General features: G+C 45.9%; 1 protein-coding gene across 7 annotated transcripts in view; it reads left to right on the forward strand.

The window, feature by feature from the left end:
- Nucleotides 1–22182, forward strand: part of EPHB6 (EPH receptor B6) — a 146804-nt gene that overhangs the window by 24171 nt on the left and 100451 nt on the right. For all 7 annotated transcript variants that reach the window (XM_006111844.4, XM_075903058.1, XM_014575691.3 and 4 more), the window contains one exon: nt 10232–10448. In XM_006111844.4, the coding sequence (XP_006111906.2) occupies nt 10232–10448 (217 nt within the window). The remainder of the gene's footprint in view (nt 1–10231; nt 10449–22182) is intronic.

The raw sequence follows: 22182 nt of genomic DNA on the forward strand, positions 1-22182 counted from the left end.
TGAGGAGCTGTCTGGGAGTGAAGGCTACAAAGTGGGGGTGAGGGAGCAAGTCTAAGGGAGCAGCATAGGCAATTAGAGTCTATCCTTCAGTGAATTTGCACTTGTGATATTGACGAGTTGTTTTACAAGGAAGCGTTCTACTTTGGGGTTCCTTGGCATAAATAGAAACAGTGATGATGCATAATGCTAATAATATTATTTTAAAATAACAGTAGCCTATGTGGGAAGAGAGTATTGAGCACTTACATGGCTGAACATTTTAAATACTAGAGACATTTGTTTGCAGAGGGCAGCAAATGAAAGTCTAAAGGGCAAAAAGTCATTTTAACTACGTTTAACTCCTAAATTACTGAAAAGTTGCACTTCCAACTTTTCTGAAAATCCAGGGTCAGAGCTGCAAAGCCAAATCATTAAAGTCCAAATAAAGTCCTTCAATCTTACTGAAATGATTAAAAAAAAAAATCTCAAAGAGGACGTGTATACAACTCGAGTAAAAAAGCTCAAACGTTGCGACTCACATTGCTATTGGTGAGCAAAATTAGCAAATGTAGTTTGGATAGAGGTATAAAATACCTCTAGGTGTTTTCTTCATCAGGTTATAATGCTGGTCAGTAGATTTTTATAGCTCAGATGGTAAATTTTCATGACAGTTCTGCAAGAATTAGTTCTTAATAGAAAATGGAAAATAATCGATTTTATTGGTATACTGCATCCTAATCTGAGGCATGTGAGCTGGTCTTATTCAGATCTTTGAGGTTAACTGGTAGGAATAAACTTGGCATTGTGATTATTTCCCTTCCATCAGCAATCACAGTTTATCGGAGAAGAAATTGTAGCTTCAGTCACAAAAGAAACCAGTTCTGGATCTTTTCCCAGCGAAGCTAGTTGCTGGCACTTAGCAATTGCCCCTCTCAGGTGCTGGTACTTAGCAGTTGCACCTTTCTTGCAGCAGCACATACCGTAGTTACACATAAAAAACAACAAATGATCTGGTAGCATTTTATAGGCTAACAAAACATGTAGATGGTATCATGAGCTTTCATGGGCACAGCCCACTACTGTTGCTCCTAGCATGGGTATAGACCACAAGGCATATCTGAGGCAAATAAAGACATGCTGGAAGGGTATGGGTATGTACCCATGTATGCAGTCTATGCAGCTCTCTACTCACCTTCATGAAGGTTAGGTCTATCAATACTTATTAGACAGAATGGGTAGGAATGGTATCCCCAGTCTCTGTTTGTTGGGGGGTAGAAAAATGACAGGGAATGGATCACTTGATGATCCCCTGTTTCTGTTCACTCCCTCTGGGGCATCTGGCATTGGCACTGTCAGCAGACTGGATACTGGGCTGGATGGACCTTTGGTCTGACTCAGTACAGTCATTCTTATGTTCACCTATGCCTTGCCTCCCTCTCTACACAGCTATTTTTAGCAGTGTAGTGCTCCACTGCCTCCCAGCTGCTGGAGCCTTCCCCTGCCACAAGCAGAGACTGACAGCAGGGAAGTGCTCTGTGAGGCGTGAGGCAGTGGGGAAAGATTCTGGCAGTTCCCAGTAACTGGAGCTTTTCCTCACTGCAAGGAAAGACTCTGCCAACTTCTCCACTACTAGGGATGTAATAGTGCAGTTCACTGTTTCCGAAATGGTGAAAGTAAGGGTTCCGTGAGAACCTGATCACTCCCCCTCCTTTAAAAGATGCCGGCTCCTTCTCTGGTTTCCCATTGGTTTTCAGACACCTGCCTTCCCCCGCTGCCACTCTGCATTTCCAAAGCTCAACAAATTTTCCTGGTGGTATTTTTTTTTTTTTTTGCTTGACAAATTTCCCTCCCCCCCCCCACCTGCTTCCCGTGGCTATAGGGGTTCCTCAATATTCTTCTGAGTTTAAAATAGTTCTGTGGCCAAATAAAATTGGGAAACACTGGTATAGTTGATTAACCAATTAAACATAGGGTTGCCAGATGGTTTCAACAAAAATACCGGACACACTTGACACTACATCACAATCTATATTACATCTTATTTAGAAAATACCAGACATTTATATTTTCTCATTTATATATTCTCAATTTGTTTCCTGAACAGAAAGCTCAGATACTGGACTGTCAGGTTCAAAACCGGACACCTGGCAACCCTAATTAACCAATAAGCAAAAGCTTATAGGTTAATGCTATAGACTACATGCATTTCCCTCCACTCTCCCTTGCCAGTACAGTTTTTAGCAGGATGACCAGCGGCCTGGCTCAGTCCTGGTTCATGCTGGTCCAGGACCTACCCCCGCTGCAACTCTGCATTTAAAGTGTATTAGGAGCCAGTCAGGCAGGCAGGCTGGCTCAGTTCTGATTTGTGCCGGGTCCAGGTGCTCAGATCCTCCCTAGAAAGGGGCTGCTGCCACCTCACGCTGCTGCTTCTTTATCAGAGGCAGCAGCACAAGGTGACAGGCAGCCGGTCTGTGATGGGAGCTGGCTTTTATACTGGCTCCCCTCACAGACCAGCTCCCACCTGGCACACCAGTGTGGAGTGGCAGGGGGTTCTCCAGGAGTGAAGCTGGAGTGTATTGCCTGCTGACTCCACCCCCGGGACTATAGAATAGTCGACTAACCAATAAGAATTCATGAGATTACTTGACTATTCAATTAACCGATATTTAACATCCCAACTTTCTACTGGAGTTACACATACATTGCATGCTGCCAATTACCAGTGCTATACAGTGTAGACATAGCCTCTGAAGGTTGGTTCTTGTTTTCTGGGACATGAGCTTTTGACTTCTGACCTCCATTGCCTGAACATTGTGTGGGAAAATGATTTATCCTTCTATCTTTTATGCAAGAAGGTTATATATTTTCTTTCCTTGATAAAAAAAAGTCTATTTGATGTTTTCAAACGTGTACATGATGATTTTGGGGCACTAACTGAAGTGACTTAAAATGACATTGCTAATCTAAAAGTTGTTCTTGCTCCTGCTACTGGAAAGGGAAATCAAGTTACAAAGGATTATAAACACCACAAAGGTGAATTGGTTTTTTCACCTGAAAGGAGATAATGTTCTACAGATTACAACTGTCAGGAATATTTAATGCACAAATGCTCTTAAGGTTGTTTTGCACACTCAATGAGCGCTTTAAGAAAGCTTTAGTGCTCTGTCCCTGAGACTGTAAATTCACCATATTTTTCTCCTAAATGTTAAACACACTCCTCTGCTAATATATCCTTTCCTAATCACACAGTTGAAGGCTGAAAGGATCAAGTTCATTTCCAAGTGGATAAAATTGCATTTCAAGGGCCTTTATGCAGTTGTGTTAAGGGAAGTCTCCCTAGGACATAAAGATTGAATTGATCAGGATAGTCTACTGAATCAGTAACTAGAGCTTTTACCCACCCTTGCTAGCAAAGAAAATGAATGCAATGGGGTAGCCACTAACCTTTTCCTTTGGGCACTCTCCATTTCATTTCTCATGTCAGATTTCAAAAGATATAATTTCTCCAACCTTAGTGTTATTTTACAACACATCTGAAAGGTGAAATGCAATGAGAAAAAAATGTTTGTTCTAGTTTCTGGTTCTTTATGATGTATAAAAAGGTCTATTTTTAAATAATTGTTATTTTTGGCTGTTTTTAATATTGAAAATTCATGTTTCGTCTTCCAAGTTTTCCTTGGAATACTAGAGTACTCATGAATTGACAGGATTATTGCTTCAAAACCTGTCAAGCAAGTGAAGCCCAGTTGAGAAGGGAAGAGATTGTTATCCAGACTGTTTAAAAGATTGTCTGTGTGTACATGTGTATACATGCTCTTAATATATATTTAACTCAATTGCCTAGTGAACTCTTGGAAGAAAGTGTCTCTGTTGAAAGATTAGCAGCTATACTCTGTATTTATTATTTATATTTTTTTACCACTTAGAGGCCAGGGGCTGATTGTATGAGGAACAGTACAAAGAGAGGTAGCCGTGTTAGTCTGAGTCTGCAAAAGGGATAAGGAGTCCTGTGGCACATTATAGACTAACAGATTTATTGGAGCATAAGCTTTCGTGGGCAAAGACCCACTTTGTCAGAGCTTGTACAAAGAGACAGTTCCTTCCCTGAAAAACTTACAGTCTCAGGATGTATATACTATAGCTTCTGCAGAGGCACAGCTATGATACTGCAGCTGTGCCTCTATAGCACCACCATGTAGACCAGTGTTTCTTAAACTTTTTAAGACCGAGGAACACCAAACAATTTTTTTATGAGGAACACCAAGGATTTTTTGTTGAGAAGAAAAAAAAAGGGGGTTGGGGGAAAGTTATTGAGAAAAAAAAAGTCGCCTGCTCCTTTAAGGGTGGACATTTTGAATTCTGTTGTTCTCCGCGGCACACCTCTGACTGCCTCCTGGCACACCAGTGTGCCACGGAACACATTTTAAGAAACATTGGTGTAGATGCTTTCTACATAAATGGAAGTGGCTTGTCCGTTGCTATAGTTAATCTATCTGTCCAAGAAGTGTCAGCTAGGATAGAGAAAGAATTCTTTCCCTGACCTGGCCGTATCCACACCAGTGGTTAGATTGACCTAACTAGGGCATATCTACACTGACAAGTTTTGTCATCAAAACCCCCCTTTTGGCAACAAAACACTGATAGCATTCACACTGCAACATGACAAAAATGCCCAGTTTCTGCAACAGAAAACATCAACCTCCATGAGGGACTTTTTCCTTTCCCCCTCCCTTTACTATTGACAATCTGTCTGTGTGTACCACGGGCATCTTTTTTGGCCTTTATTGAACTCCAGGGTGTGTCCCACAATGCCCAGTTAGTTAGTCACTGTGGGCAACTATTTGAATTCTGCAATCCACCCCTTAAAAATTAAAGGTCTTAAATGCAAGCTCTTAAAAATTAAAATTCCATTTCCTACTGGCTGGTTCAGTGTTGAGTGCTCTCATGGAGTCTTCTCAGGTCATCAGGACTGACTGTCACTCCAAACACTCTCCTGTGTAGGCCACTGCAGAGTTTTTGGATCTTATCAGTGTGTGGAGAGAGGAGTCAGTGCAGTCCCAGCTGCAAGTGATCCATAGGACCTGGGACATGTACGGACACATTTCTGGATCCTGGTGTGAGAAGGGGTAATATCAGGGCACACTGCAGTGCAGAATGAAGATAAAGGAGCTGAGGCAGTCCTGCCGTAAGTTGAGGGAGGCAAACCGCCATTCTGGTACTGCACCCAAGACTAGGGATGTTATATCCTATTTAATTGGATGGGTTAAACATAGTGCCTCAGCTGCAGTTAGGGGCTGCTCTAGCCCCTCTGGAGCAGCCTCTGCCTGCAGTGTGCCAGGGCCCGCCATGGACAGGGGCTACTCCGCCCGTGCTGGAGTTCCCCTGCTCGCGGTGAGACCCACGAGGCTGGAGCCACCCCTGGTCTGTGGCGGCTGCTGGAGCTCAAACTGTTTATTTGCGTGACTCAGCTCCGGCATCTGTGGTGGCTGAAGTGGCAGCAGGAGGAGGTGAGGTAGGAGGCACTTCCCTTCCTCCTTCCCCCCACCCTCCTCCACGCTTGGTGAGGATGCACTTGGGGAGGGAGGGAGTGCGAAGGATAGGGTTACCAGGTAGACCCCTCCCCCCCCCAAATACTGGACACTCTTGATTGTGGGCGCGGGAGGGGGCGGGGCTGTCTGGGAGGAAGGGGGAAGGAGGCGGGGCTGACGGAGGGGCGGGGGCCATGGGGTTGGCTGGGAGGAAGGGGGTGGGAGGCGGGGCTGACGGGGGGGAAGGTCGGGGGCCGCGGTGCTGGCCGGGAGGAAGGAGGGGGCTGGGAGGAAGGGGGGGCGGGAAGCAGAGCTGGCGGGAGCCGGAGTCCCAACAGGTTGTACTCCTGGCAGGCACTCCCTCTACTTGCTAGTAGAAGCTGGTCGGGGGTGGGGGAAGACAGAGGCAAAGAAAATATTGAGTACTTCAGCTTTTTCCACATCATCTGTCACTAGGGGTATGTCTACACAGCAAAGTTATTTCAAAATAACTTTACTAGCGTCTAGACAGCCAAACCGCTATTTCAAAATTAATTTGAAATAGCAGAGCGCTTATTTCGAATTTGGTAAACCTCATTCCATGAGGAATAATGCCAAATTCAAAACAGCTATTTTGAAATAAGTGCTGTGTAGACACTTATATCGAAATAGGGGGTCTCCAGCCCTTCCCAGGGTGCCCTGATGGCCACTCCAGCCTCAACCAAGAACACTCCTCTCCCTCCCCTCTCCCCGGAGCCCTTAAAGGGGTAGACTCTGGCCACAGTGTCTGCACCAGCTCCAAGTCTGCCAGCCCAGAGCCAGCAGTCACTGTCCCTGACCCAGTGGCCCCAAAACATGAGCCAGCAAGCCACTGGCAGCCAGCCCTCCACCGCTCCCCAGGAGCTGTCTGCCAGCTCCCAGGAGCCTGCCAGGGCCTGGAGAAGGCAGGCACCTTCCTGGTCCAGAGTGAAGATCATGGACCTTATTCAGGTTCGAGGCAAATGCCCCCAACGTCCATGATCTCCGCACTTGACGGAGGAACGCGGCTGTCTATGGCAGGATAAGGCCACATGCGAAGTCAGGAGCAGGTGTGCATAAAAATCAAGTTGGTCCGGCGAGACCCTGAGCTTCCCCTCCCCTTTCTTCCCCTTGCTTCCCCCTTCCAGCGCCCTCCTCCCAGGTTTCCCCCTCCCCTCTCCCACCCTCTCTTCTCCCCTTTCCCGCCTCCTTTCCCCAGTCTCACCAGAGTTTCATTCCCCCCAGTTTTGTTAAATAAAGAGAGTTTGAAATTACATATATTTTATTTGACATCAGGAAGGGGGGCTAGGAAGGGGTAAGTGGAAGGACATGAGGGAGGAAGGAGGCACAAGTCCCCAGTGGGGCAGGCCAGGGAGGCTTTTAGTGCTCCTCAGGCTGGAAGCTCTCCCGCAGGGCCTCCTGGATACTGACAGCCCCCCAGTTGCCCTCCCAGATAGCAGCCTGCAGAAAGTGCAGCCAGGCTCGCAGCAATGCGTCCACGAGAAGCACCAGAGTGCCCAGGCACAGCTCTGGCTCCCTGTGGTAGAGTGCTGTGGGGTCCCGAGTGAGGGCAACCAGAGCACGCAGAGATAAAATGCTTTACTGTCCCTCATTGAGGTAGGCAAGCAAGCAGGGAAAGCTGAGAACCAGCTGTCAAGGGGGGGGGGGGTCCCCTTTAAGCACAGGCCTCAGACAGCCTCAGGCAGCAGCCACACATAGTAACTCCTTACCTGATGCCCTGCTGGACCTGGTTCGGGCTGGCCTTAAACGCGATTCAGTGTCCACTCAGTGTGGACGCACTATTTTGAAATAGCAAAACGCTATTTTGAAATGCATTTTGTGTGTAGATGTGTTATTTTGAAATAACTTATTTCAAATTAACTATTTTGAAATAAGATATTTTGAAATAACGCTGTAGTATAGACATACCCCAGGTTACCTCCCTCATCCAGTAGGGGCCCCACACCCTCTCTGATCACTCATTTTTTCAGGAGTATGGGTTCTTTCGAGAAAGGGCCTTTTTTTGAAAGAACCCTATCTAGACTGCTCTTTCACTTTTGAAAATACCCTTTTCTGATAAAGTGCTCGAACGTGAATATGCAAATGAAGTGCGGGATATTTAAATCCATGCTTCATTTGCACTTTCAATTTGCTTCATTTATATTCCTCTTTTGACAGAGGAATGTAGTCTAGACGTGACACTGAGATCTGGTTGTTTGAACAAGATCAGGATTCTTGGGTTCTGTCCCCAGATCTGTCTCTGACTTACTGCCTGACACTGGGCAAGTCATGTCACTTTGGGCCAAATTCAGGCCTAAGAGAAGTGATCGTAATTCCTTTAGCTTCAACGGATGTTTTCTGCACTTAACACCTGGACTTAATTTGTCTTTGTTCCTCTGTTTACCTCCTTGTAGAACAGTGGTCTCAATACTTACAATATCTCCCTCTCAGGGGTCTGCTAATGTAGTAAAGAGCTTTTCTATTTAGGTATTAAAAGCGGAATAGGAGGGCTGATGTTTATTATTTATAGCTCTCTACAGACTATTCTCCCAGGCATTGCTCAGTCTAGTTTTAAACGCAAGGAGCCACTTCCCTAAGGGAGATTATTTCATCACAGTCTAATAGTTCTCACGGTTAGGAAACATTTCCTGTTTACCCTGTCTGAAATATTCCCCTTTTCTCTGTTTCATCCCTTTACTCGTCTGGGACCCCTGTCATCAGCTTCTCTCCTTTATCAGTGTTTACACCTTTAATAAGACTTGGAAGAAATTACTATATCCCCGTCCCCCAAACACATACATTTTAGTCCCAGTTATAGTCTTTGTATCTCTCCTCACAAATCAGTGCCCCTGAATCACGTTTCTTGTTTTTCTCAGAGCTCCCTTCAGTTTTTCTACATCTTCCTGAAGTGTGGGGTGACTCTAATTCCTCTATATTCAACATTCTAGTGCAGCCTCTCTGGTACTATAGAAAGGGACACTCTCCTCTTTGACTGGTGATGCCTCTTTCACTTTCACAAAGAAAGCAAATCAAATTCCACTCCACTACCTGATCCCAAACTGTCCGCCCTTTGCTCTCTCAAATTTGCTCCTGCTTTTCTTTCCTCCTGGTTGGATCTGGAGATGGTCCTTGCCTGGCTGCCTCTTCTAATTGCAACTCTACCCTCCCCCCTCCAGCTGAGCCATTTGCCCTCTTTCTGTGTTGCCTGAGAACCTTGACTTTCTATTTAGCTTATGCTTTACTGTTTCCCTGAAATGTTTTTTGGAATGCTGCATGAAGGGTGCCCTAAAGAAACAAAACTTATTGTTTCCTGTGAGTAACCTATATGCATTCATGACATTTGTGCAGAGGGATGGGGATTAAGTAATATTTGCTAATGGCTGGGCCCACAAAGGCCTGGTATTACAAAGCTATTGCACTGCAGTAGGCTGCAAGTAGGGTTACCAGGTAGCTTCAGAAAAAATACCAGACACACTTGATCAGAGGGGCGGGGGGGGCGGGGAGGGGCGAAGGGATCAGCCGGGAGGAGAACGGGGCTGGCTGAGGAAGATCAGGGGTGGGGGTCAGCTGGAGGGAAGCAGGGCTGGTTGGGGGGAGCGGAGCTGGCCGGAGGGTGGAGAGTGGGGGAGGCAGGGGGAAAATACCGGACACCTGGCCACCCTGGCTGCAAGAATCCCCTTTGCAATGCCGCTTTCCCAGTCAGAGTGCTTCAGGTGTGTGTGGAGTCTGGCCTAGCATAGGGATTTTCACCACAAACTTTTTGGTGGTTGCTCTGACATTTTCCCTAAAATGCATAATTAACTTTAGGTAAAACAAGTGACTGTGCATGTATGTATGTCCTAATCATTGTAATTCCTTTATGTAGGTTTTTTTTCAGACTCAGTAATAAAAATAATTTACAGTTCTTTACTGGGCATAAACAGCACAGAAACACAAAGTGCTTTGCTCACTCTTGTATTTTTTTTCTTGTTTATTTTTTCTTTTTTGGTTACTAGAATTTGGTCAATTCTAGCTCCTAAGTCTGTTGTGAAAAGTGATATTAACAAACACGCAAATACCACTTTTCACAGCAGATGTACTAAGCTCTGGCAAGCCCTGCAAGTCCTGGATGGGAAGCTGAGTATGGATGGGAGCGGGGGGACAATGGGAAGGGTGAACTGTGGGCCAGAGCCCACCACTGCACAGTCAAGGAATGGATTCTGAAGCCTGTGGCTGGAGCCTTCCATGCTAGGCTGAAATCTGACCCCATTGCCTCTGGGAAGGTGGGGAACTCACACCTGTTGCCTTCTCCTCCATCTTTTGTGTCTCCAGAGGGAAGTAGGGCAGGGCGGGGGCCCAACCACTGCTGGAGGCCCTGGGTGCTCCCCCCCCCCCTTCTGCCATTATTGTCCAGGAAACTGTGGCCACAATAAAAGCCCATGGTGACTCCATGTGGCCACATTTGCGAAACACTGTCCTAGCACCATTCTGAGTCAATAGTGATTTAATGAAGCACTCCCTGCCAAGACAGCAGCTTTTCAGGAGTCTGGAAGCCTCCTAAATCTGGGGGATACGGTGGAGAGAATGCAGTGCTGGGACCGCTTGTATTCAGTCTGTGATATAAACTCTGCAACTAATGATCAGACACAGCTTGTGCTGGGATAGGGCTGCATTTGGTATTTATGAAGCTGCCATGTCTGAGCTTGAAATTGTGGCTACCTGATTTCCTTTCTTCTGTCTCTCCCCAGTCACACCTGTTGTGTGGAAGCACTTGTGCTTTGGCTCGCAGAGTCCCTGACACCTCCTTGGAACTCTTGAAGGGAGTGGGGAGCACTATTTGGAGATGGTGGAGTCTCTGGAGAAACTACATGGATCTTAACGCTGCCTTAAGGGCGAGGAGAAGAGCAGTGGGAATGGGTTGGCTGTGGCTGATCTTCCTATTTCACCTAGCTGCCTCAGTGGAAGGTAAGCACAGGTTTTAATTAAGGTAACTTTTTTCTAAAGCCTGAGGAGACCAAATGGCTCAGGAGTGCTGAGGCCAGACTGTGGAGTTTCCAGCATGCCCCCCTCTTCTGCTTCTGCTCCAAAACAGAAGTGACCAAAAAGCATCTCTCTGATGGCTATTTGGTGTTTTTATGAGTTGAGGAGGATAATAGGCCATGTCTACACTGGCCAGTTACTGCGCAGTAAATCAGCCCCCAGCAATGTAACTTGCCCACACTGGCAAGGCACTTGCTGCGCAATAGCTCTGCAGTAGCTGCGCTGTAGGTAAACCACCTGGATGAGATGTGTGCAGCTTGCTATGCTCTGGATACAGTGCTGGGGTGCCAGTGTGGACACTGTGGTGTAGCACTGCGTCCTAACTCTCCTCCCATGCCAGTCCCAAAATGCCTGGTGCTGCCTCTCTGGTTATCTGTTTGAACTCTACTTCTCAAATTGTGGAAGAAAACATTGTCCTCACTCTGCGTTTGTAAGCAACAAGTAGCCAGAGGAAGTTTTATTACGAGCTGCAGCAAGGGAAAAACTGGTTCGGACAGGAGGAGCCTCCCCCCCCCCCCCCCCCCCGAGACAGATCTTCGAATACAAGCAATTATGAAGCAGTTTATATACAGTCCATTAGATATAATAACAATAACAATTAGTCTCCTTCCCATTACAAACACCAATAGCTAACAGTTATTTTAGTTCCACCCAGATGCTCCTTATCTCAAGGTCCCTGCCAGAGTCGGCATTCTATCCTTATCTCCGTATGGAGGCGAGAGGCAAAGGCAGCGTCTAATTACAGCTCTCACGTTGTCAGGCCACAGACTTAGCCTGACTCTTGCTCTTTTGTTAAAAAGACCAAGATGGCTGCACACAAATTCCCTTATTCCCTTTTCTTGCCTCCACAGTCCCCCCTTTTGTGCTTACAGCACAACTACCTTTCTAAACCTTTATTTTCATTAAACATTACATAATTAGTACAAACATAAAAGCTATTTCTATTACCACATCTTTTACAGCAACAATCAAATATGAAACCTTTAATAAGCAAAAGCAATATAACAATTAATATCCCCAATATAATTCTATGATGGGGCTGTTCTATAATTTTAGTAAGATAACACAACATATCATAATTAATACACCAGAGAGAATGTGCTATGGATTAAATGGATATTCAGATATTTCTTTGAACCTCTGGTAAGAGTGAAAGCAGATTTTGGAATCGGTCGGGTACTAAGGTAATGCAGTTAAAGGGTATTTGGAACTGAATCTAAAAACCAATTAAGGAGGGCAGGTACCCGTCCGAAAGCACAGAGTCCAGATCAAAGGAAGAAACCCAAACCACTCCCACAAGTGACCAGCCCTCAGACCTGCCCTTTGTTTTAGTTTGGAAATGTGAAAGACCCCTCCCTGTTTGCTCAGCAACACGTGGTGTGTTCTCAGCGCCTCTTTCCAGCTGGCCATGCCTGCTCCATGCACCAGGAGATCCCCTGCTGGGAGCCATGCCGAGGTGCTGGACCTCATCGGTGTTTTGGGAGTAGAGGCTGCCAGTCCTAGCTTCTCTCCAGCTGTAATAGGAATGCACATCAAGATGCGTGGCCTAATGGGGCCAGGACCAGGACACACTGCAGTGCAGGGACAAAGTAAAGGAGCTGTGAAACAGCTAACACAAGGCACAGGAAGCAAACCTCCATTCCTGTGCTGTGCCCACAACCTGCCGGATCTACAAAGAGCTGGATGATATACTTGGGGTGACCCCACCTCTGCTCCTAAGACCCCTGTGGATACTTGGGGGCTCAGTAGCCATCCTAGAGTGGACCAAGCCAGGGGGAGGAAATTGTAGAGGAATGTGCTGAGAGGAAGGAGGACCCAGCTCCAGAGGGTGATGCCTGAAGTTGGGAGCTCTTTTCTACCCCAATGAGGTGAGCCAGTCACAGTAGTCAGAGAATGCGACTAGTAAGTGGGTTTGATTTCTAGAAGCATTCAAGGGTGTTGCTGGGAGCAGGAGGGATGCAGAAAGGAGGTTTGCCCTGATTTGCTGCTACCAACACAGGGCTACCCAGATACTGAACAGGTTGCTGATGCAATCTCTCACTTCACGGTAATCTGCCTCACAGGGTCTCATCGGACATGTCATGCAGCTGCTGGGCCACATGTCTGTGTAAATTTTCTGTCAAGGCTGCCACTGTGGTCCCTGTACCCTTAAGGATAACATTCCCTCGCAACTCTGACATCAGTAGGGAAGAGGGACCACGGCTGCACAAAGATAGGCTGTGTACGGCTCCGGACAGAGCCTGCAGTTGATTAAAAGACCATCCTTTGTTTTCCTGCTCACTGTAAGCAGTGTAATGTCTTCCAGGATGAACACAGGCCTGGAAAGTGAGTGGCCTTGACTAAAAATAGGACGCTCCCTTCAGTGTTCTTCTGAAGACACAACTGCACAGAGTACTGTATGGCCCTGCACCAGTGAATTCCCCTGCCACCCCTCTCCCCAACACACACACCAATGAATTCCTCTGCCACCCTCATCCCCAGCACACACACCAAGCAATTCCCCTGCCACCCTTCCCCCAACACACACACCAATGAATTCCCCTTCCACCCCTCTCCCCAACACACACACTAATGAATTCTCCTTCCACCCCTCTACCCAGTACACACACCAATGAATTCCCCTGCCACCGTTGTGAACTCGCCAATGTGGAAGTCTTGTATCTTATGTGTGCTCGCTCTTGGGAAGCCAGTCAGTGCTACATATGAGAACAGAGATTGTGTTTAAAATGGGTCGGGGCAGTGCTGTGTCTAATGTTGACAGTGGACCCGCTGTAACATGTTGCAGTTTGCCTTGCCAGAGTTAGCCTTGGTATGGCAGTCTGTATTGATACCGCCTGCTGAGAGACTTTGCAGGGCCAGAAAATAGCTGCAAAGAAGTCGAGAGGAGTTTTTGTGTGACTGCCGCTGAACACACACACTGGAGGGACAGTGAGAGAAAGGAGCAGAAGGAGAACACAGAGTGGCTCCTAAACATGATGGTTGCAAAATGGACATGTTCCAGGCACTGCTAGCACTTCAGACAGAGCAGCCATGTGGCCAGCCCAATCCCTTGCAGCCAATGTCCCAAAACTGTTTTCCATTCTCTCCCCCATCACTGCCACCACAATTTGACTAGGCATCCCTGATCCTTACGATCCCAGCTTGTGCTGCTCTAATATCCATCACCTCAGTCTGTTCAAATTCTGCCTCCAGGTGCTGTGCCTCCATGGCCCAGCCCTGAGTGACGCTTTCACCCTTCCCTTTGCAAATATTATGGAGTACAGCACATGGCGATAACCATAGGGATGTTATCAGCCAGGTCCAGCTTCCTGTGCAGACATCGCTAGCAGGCCTTCAGACCGCCAAAAGCACTCTGCAGTCATTCTGCACCTGCTCAGGTGCAGAATGACTTCATGAGACACATCATTAAGGGGTAGGCAGGGCCCCAAGGATCACAATGGGCATTTCCACTTCCCCTACAGTGATTTTCTGGTTCCCACTTGCAGCTTCCTGAACAGGCCCATGTTCTGAAAGATGTGAGTGTCATTCCCCTTTCCCGACCAGCCAGAGTTAATGTCTGTGAAACACCCACAGTGATCCACAAGCACCTGGAGAGCCATGAAGAAATATCCCTTGTTGTTAATGTGCTCAGAGGGTCGGTGATCTGGTGCCAGAACTGGAATGTGTGTCCCATCTGTTACCCCACTGCAGTTTCAGAAGCCTACATGAGCAAAGTCATCTGCAGTTTCACTCACGTTGCCCAGAGTCACGGCCTTTCCTATAGAATGCGAATGATGGCCCTGCCCACTTCCATTAATATGAGTCCAATGGTCGACTTTCCCATTCCAGACGGACTGATGACTGAGCAGAAGCTGTCTGGAATAGCCAGCTTCCACAGTTCAATTGCCATATCCCTTTTCACCGGCAGGGTAGCTTTCACTTATGTGTCCTTGTGCTGCAAGGTGGAAGGCAAGCCCACTACATAGTCCTCTGAAAGTGGCTTTCCTCATCTGAAAGCTCTGCAGCCACTGCTCGTCATCCCATACTTGCAGGTCAATAAGATCCCTTTATTCACTGGTTGATTCCCAAGCCCAAAATCAGCATCTCATTGTGGTCAGCACCTCCATGAATGCCACAAGAAATCTTTTGTCATACATATGATGCATGAGACTCCTCATCATCATTTTGCAACTTCAGGAATAATTCGATCGCCATTCATGACATGTCAGTAAAACCTATCAGCATTTTCATCAACAGCTGTGGATCCATTCCCACAGACCAAGGAGGCCGACAGAGCGCACAGCATGGAAACCATTGAAAGATGGTACCAAATGTGGATAGGCGCACAGGAGTTACTGGGATGCAAAGTGATGCACCGCGGGGTATGGGACAGGACCCAGGATGTCCTGCACCTCCTCTCCACCATCCCACAAACCTCAGCAGCAGAAGAGGAAGAGGTGCTGTATGGGTGAGCTGCCCAGAATACACCGCTCTGAAAGTTGCTGTAAGTGCCGCAAGTGTGATCATGCTACTGTGCTGGTGGCTGACAGTGCGGACACCCAACGGCATTTTCACTGCTTCACTCTTTGAGCCACGCTGGAGCTGCCGGTACTTTCCATCTGCCAGTGTAGACATGGTTATAATTCATTCTTAGCAGGCCAGGCACCCACTTCCCAATAAGCACTGTGGCAAAGTCCCGGCTTCACCTTGGGGGTACGTCTAGACTACATGGCTCTGTCGATGGAGCCATATAAAATAGTTTATTCATCATAGTCAAAGAAGTGGGGATTTAAATAATCCCCGCTTCATTAAAATAAAAATGGCTGCCATGCTGTGCCGACGATCAGCTGATCCGGCACAGCACGGCAGTCTAGACGCGGCGCAGTCGACAAAGGAAGCGCTGTGTCTAGACTGTCCCACTTCTTTGACTAAGGCGAATAAACTATTTTACATGGCTCTGTTGACAGAGCCATGTAGTCTAGACATAGCCTGGGAGTCCTGTGCTTCCTGGCAGTTAGCACTTGCCTCAGAGGCTTACTCTGACTTTCAAGGTAGCCTCTCTCCCTTTACTAGAGACAAGGGGCCACAATCTACTGAGCTGCCTTCATCATAGGCCAATAAATGGATTTGGGGTGAAGCCCCCTCCTTAGTCCCTGTTTCCCTTCTCAGGGGTAGTCTCTGCAGTAGGGAGGGGAGGTTTGGGCCCACCCTGAACACTGAGTTCCAGTCCATGGACCCTAATGGCAGTGGTAACAGGTAGCGTTTCCTCCACTACCAGAGCTGCAGCCTTTCCTTGAGCCACTTCCCCAACAACCTTTCCCAGCAGGTGCCTGATCATGTCCTTCCTGCTCTTCCACAGCGGACCTCCTCACACCCTGTCCTTGGCCCTTCACCCTTCCTGAAGGGAAGCATTTAAAACTAGCCCCAGCAGGTCCTTAATAGGCTGCAGGGGTTCTGATTGACCTGTCTCTCTTTTGCTTCTTAATTGACTCCAGGATCCTCCCGGTTGCTCTGCAGTAGCCCCGCCCTGTTCACTTAGGGTACGTCTAAGTGACAAAAGGACAAAGTCGAATTAAGATACACATCTTCAGCTACGTTAATTGTGTAGCTGAACTCAAAGTAGCTTAACTCAGCTTTTGGCACTGTCTACACTGCAGGAAGTCAAAGGAAAAGCACTCTTCCTTCCACTTCCTTTACTCCTGGTGAAAGCAGGATTACTAGCATTGACTGGACTGCCCCTCTCACTTTGAATTAGCTGCCTTAAGTAGACCGCTAATTTGAACCCTGGAAGATCGACAGTGGAAGCTTCGATCTTCCTCTGTAGTGCAGATGTACCCTTAGGGAACAGAAAACTATTTATCCAGTGACCAGTATATTTACCTTCTATCAAGCTCCTGTAGCCAACTGGTCTTGGTCAGTCACAGCACCAACTGCATTATTCAGCATCCCTATTAGCTGTCTTGGCTGCTTGTATTGCTATTGCCCATGACATAACTGTTTTGTGGAATTTAGTCTCCCAAGAGGTGATGTCCTTCTATGAGACTATGTGCATCACACTACAATCACTAGCTCTTGCCCTAACGGTGTTAATTACCTGTCCCAAAATTGCAGCTATGAGGGGAATGTGGTACACCAGTACCTGGGGAGAGTTTATGTTGAGCCGCTGAAGGAGAGTGGGAGAGAATAGAATAGGGAGACAGGAAAAAGCAGGGAGGAGAAGAGAGGCAGAATGCTGGTAGAGGAAAGGGGAGAAGAGAGAATTGGTGAAAGGAAAAAAATAAGAGAGACCAAGGGAGAGAGAGACAGAATTAGAGGAGGAGAGGGGTAGAGATGTTGTAAACAACTCCTGTGTTTCTGCCAAGGAAAACCCCTGTGGCCACATATGCTCACTGACCCGAACCGGTTTGTGATGAATGCACATCTCTCACACGTGAAAGCCTTTGAAAAAAAAAGGAGTTGGAAAGCAGGAGGGAGATGGGGAAAGAGAGATGTAGAGGGAGAAGAGGAGGAGGAAATGGAGAGTGAAAAGATAGGGAAGGACAGAGACAGGGAGCAGGGGCAAAGGAAAGGGACAATGAAACCCATATCTAAAGCATTGCCACTAAAATCAAGGGCAGGAGGAGACATGTCTCTCTATGTAAGAGATGGAGAGTGGGGGATGAGGGGAGAAGAGAGATGTGCAGAGATTTATCATATAAACCAATTTGGTATGCTGACATGATTTACTCTGAAATAATAACAGAAGTCGTGAGCATGGAGAAGAAAGTCTGTCTCTGCACTGAGGTTGCAAGCTATTTGTGTGTCTGAGCCACCAGACCCGCCACAGCCTGACTGAGGGGGTGGAAATGGTTTCCTACATGTAGTACTAACCTGTGAGAGTGCACTAGGGCTTGGAAACCTGCCGCAAATTGAGACTGTTAACATCCCTGTAGTCGTAGGACAAAAAGGGGGTTAGTGGGGTACAGAGTGCTATCATAAGCCACAAATCCAGCATCTTTATTAAGACCATGATTTTTAGTGTCTAGCACAGTTATGAATTTACTCGTCTTTTGAAAGTGTTGTGCAGGGTTCCTTAGCACTGATAAGTCAGGTATATTGATTGCTTTGTAAACAGTGTTCCCCTAGAAGGGATCTGATGTTCTTTTCTTTTGCCATTTTCCTGTGTGAGTTCATTGTGAGTACAGTGATTGTTTAATTTCACTTACTGAGGCTGTGTCTAGATTACAGGGTTTTTTCGAAAAAAGTAGCCTTTTTTCGAAAAAACTTCACCTGCATCTAGACTACAGCCGTGTTCTTTCAAAATTAAATTGAAAGAATGCGGCTTTTCTTTCGACGACGGTACTCCTCATTTCACGAGGAAGAACGCCTTTTTTCGAAAGTTCTCTTTCAAAAGAAGGCATTCTTGAATGCAAAAAGGGCTTTTTCGAAAGAGAGCATCCAGACTGCCAGGGTGCTCTCTTTTGAAAAAGCGGCTCACTTTTTCGAAAGAGGCTTGTAGTGTAGACGTACCCAGAGGGTGTGTCTACACTACAGGATAAGGTCAAATTAAGATACACAACTTCAGTTAATTGCATAGCTGAAGTCAAAATACCTTAACTTGACTTTTGGCGATCTGCACACAGCAGGAAGTTGAAGGGAGAATACTCTTCCTTCGACTTCCTTTATTCCTCGTAGAAGGACTACCGGCATTGACCGGAGTGCTCCTCTCAATTCGAATTTGCTGGCTTCACTAGATCTACTAATTCAAACCCTGGAAGATTGCCAGTGGCAGCTTCAATCATTCTCTTTAGTGTAGACATACCCATAGTGATTCTCAACTAGGGGAAAGCAAAAGTCTTACAGGGGGTACATTAGCTAGTCTAGATAGTTGCTTAGTTTTAAATGGGCTACATAAAAAACACTAGCAAAGTCAGTACAAAGTAAAATTTCATACAGACAAAATGAGAAAGTCAGCAATTATTTGGGAATAGCATGATTTGTATTTTTATGTCTGAATTTGTAAGCAAGTAGTTTTTAAGTGAGATGAAACTTGGGGGTACACAGGCTCTTGAATGGGGTACAGCAGTCTGGAAAAATTGAGACTCACTGCCTTAACTGATGGTGTGGGTTTATGTATATCAATCCTTTTGTGTGTGTGTGTGTGTGTGTGTGTCTATCTATTTCCAGACATTTGAGTTAGATAGATTTAAATATCACTTTCTTTCTTAAATCAGGTTTTGCTAGCATGGTCTCTTAAATAATCCAACCAGTTCTACAATAGTGAAAAATCAGAGTAGACAAGGCCTTAATGTGTACTGAATAAAAAATAAAGGGGAAAAAATAGGAAAATAAGTGGTATGGCTTTTGGAGGGAGGAAAAAAATAATAAAATGTTCAAAGAGATGTAAAAAAAAAGACACACCCCCCCAATGTATTTTCCTTTGTAAGATCACCTTTGAGAGCACTCTTTTGGGAGGAACTGCACAGGGACTTGCCAAGAACTGGGGGAGCAGCACCCTACGCAATTCAGAATGAACCATGGGTTCCCTGTGCATAATAAGGAGACACTAGATAGACTGAAGGCATTTGACAGGGATTTGACACTCTGATATGCCAGCCTCACTGAAACAGAACCCAGTCCGCCTGAAATTGTACAGGGGTAGTCTTAGACCAGGGGTTCCCAACTTTTTTCGGTCCCCATACCTCCTTGGCTTTTAGTAAACCTTCCCGTACCCCCTATTCAATATGAAAGGAAATAAATTCTAGACTCTAGAATCCACAACTTTTTTCATTAACACTACTACTTTTGGAATATTTCAATTATGATAATCTAGTTATTTACCAAATATTCCCCATACCCCCTTGACAAGCTTCTTGTATCCCCTGGGGGTATGCGTACCCAAAGTTGGGAGCCCCTGTCTTAGACTAAGGTAGAGCATTTGTAGAAAATTTGGGCAAGGTGTTTTGGAAATGAACATTTCTTGTAGCCTCATATGCTATGTCTAGACTACAACCCTCTTTTGACAGAGGGATGTAAATTAGACACTTCAAATTTGCAAATGAAGCAGGGATTTAAATATCCCGTGCTTCATTTGTATAATCGCGTCATGGTGCTCTTTCGAAAAAGCACCATTTTGAAAGTAAAACTACGGTCTAGACGCAGTTCTTTTGAAAATGGCAGGCTTTTTTGAAAGATCCTATAAACCTGATTTTTTGAGGAGTACAGGATCTTTCAAAAAAGCCTGCTGTTTTCGAAAGAACCGTGTCTAGACTGCGGTTTTACTTTTGAAATGGCGCTTTTTCAAAAGAGCGCCATGATGTGATTATGCAAATGAAAATATCCATTAAATAAATGGATATTTAAATCTCTGCTTTGTTTGCAATTTCAAAGTGTCTAATTTACATCCCTCTGTCGAAAGAAGGATGTAGTCTAGACAGAGCCTTAGATTCTTCACTGCTTGAACATAATAACAGGGCATTGGAGGCAACCCACTAAAATTAAGGTTGCATAACAGTTTTCATTATTATTCTGTTTCCAGACATTCAAAGCTTTATTACATTTGTGGGCTTAGATTTAGAGTCATAGAATCATAGGGTTGGAGGTCATCAAGATTTCCTGATTTGGATTCTGTTTCAAGGTGAAAATTTTGTTTAATTGAAAAGTCTCAAGAAAAACGTTTTTTTTCAGTGAAAGGGAAATGAGAGGGAAATAATTTCTCTATTTGCAGTCCTTCCTATAAGGTATGAGTCAAGACCAAAGTTCCCTCTAAGCTGCGCAGCTGTGTGGCCATGCCTCTATACTCTGAGCCCTACTCAGAGGTTCAAAGTTCCCCACAGAGGCAGGGAGCCTAGCTGACCAGTGGAATGTGTAGATCTGTAAACAGCAGCTAAACATTGCCATGTGCTGATCTGAAGAACCCACAGGGCAGAAAAGCAGATGAGATAAGCAGATGAGATAAGGAGGCAATAAGTGGCTGGGGGAGGGAGAGAGTGAATCATTAATTAATTGACTTAGGGGAAAGTCATAGGGGAGGGGAGTTTGGAGAGTCCCATCTGCTGGAGGAGAGAGAGAGGCAGGCAGGCAGAAACCCAGCAGGTTCTTCAACTGGGCTAGGAAGGGGGAGGTAAGGGGTTGGCTGCATAAGGTATATGTGGAAAAGAGGAGGTGGATGGGTGCTGGCATCTGTACAGTGAGGTGGAGGCAGGGGCCAGTTTCTTTGGGGTGTCCTGATTAGCTGCAGCCCTCTCTGTTAGGCTGGGTTGGAGAGAGGGGACGGGAAGCTGGCTGCATATGGAGAGTGGGTGTGTGCTAGGAGGATATTTGCATGATTGCATTTCAAACAAAGTTTACATAGGTGTTAATGACTTAAGGTAGGAAAGAAAAAGATTCTTTTAACATAATTTTTTGGAGTGTTGCAGATATCTAAAACTCTGATCTTAATGATTTTTTAAAAAATCCTTTGTTCCTAATTAATACATGGTATATTCTATTGCATTAAGGCTAGATCTTGGCTATGTGGTAGAGTTCTGGCTCTTATGAGTTAGAAGTAGCAAGTACTAGGTGTGATGCTAGCTGCTCTTATTTGCAAGCTCCTTGAAACATGCATCTCTCTCCAAACCTTGAAGCCAGGTGTTAATTTGTTCTGGGGCTTCTACTCTTCCTCGAGTGGAAGAATGCTAATTCTCTACCTTTGTTACATCACTTTTGTAGTCACTCAGGGTACCTCTAGACTACAGGCTTTTGTCAACAGAAGTTTTGTTGACAGATACTGTCGACAAAGCTTCTGTCGACAAAGAGTGTCTAGACTACATTCAGTTCTGTCGACAAAGCATGCTGCTTTGTCGACATGGCAATGTAGATGCAAAGGACAGTTTAGATGCAATAACGCCTTCTGTCGTCAGAACTCTGTTGACAAAAGGCGTTATTCCTCGTAAAATGAGGTTTACCAGCATCGACAAAACTGCTGAGTTCTGTCGATGTTATGTCGACAGAACTCAGCGGTAGCGTAGACACAGGTTTAGTTTTGTCGACAAAAGTCCACTTTTGTCGACAAAACCCTGTAGTCTAGACACACCCTAAGGGTACGTCTAAACTACATGGTTCCATCGACGGAGCCATGTAGATTAGTGTACTAGAAAAAGGGAAATGAAGTAGTGATTTAAATAATCGCCGCTTCATTTACATCAAAATGTCTGCCATGCTGGGCCGATCAGCTGTTTGGTGGCACAGCGCGGTAGTCTGGACGCTCCGCAGTCGACAAGGGAACGCATAACGGGGCGGTCAACAAGGGCTTCCCTTGTCGACCGCTGAGCGTCCAGACTACTGCGTTGTGCTGCCAAACAGCTGATCGGCACAGCGCGGCAGACATTTTGATGTAAATGAAGCAGCGATTATTTAAATCACTGCTTCATTTCCCTATGTCTAGAAACCTAATCTTCATGGCTCTGTTGACGGAGCCATGTAGTCTAGACATACCCTAGGGGTGTGTCTAAACTACAAACTTTCCCTGCGTCTAGACTGCCGCTGCGTTCTTTCGAAAGAAAATCAAAAAAATGCGGCAGTTTTTTTGACCACGGAAAACCTCGTTTTATGAGGAATAATACCTTTTTTTCGAAAGTGCTCTTGTAATGCACTATGTAATGCAAACTGTGCTTTTTCGAAAGAGTGCATCCAGACTGCCTGGATGCTCTCTTTCAAAAAA

The sequence above is a fragment of the Pelodiscus sinensis genome, chromosome 1 (genome assembly GCF_049634645.1).
Source record: "Pelodiscus sinensis isolate JC-2024 chromosome 1, ASM4963464v1, whole genome shotgun sequence".
In the NCBI taxonomy this organism is placed as follows: domain Eukaryota; kingdom Metazoa; phylum Chordata; order Testudines; family Trionychidae; genus Pelodiscus; species Pelodiscus sinensis.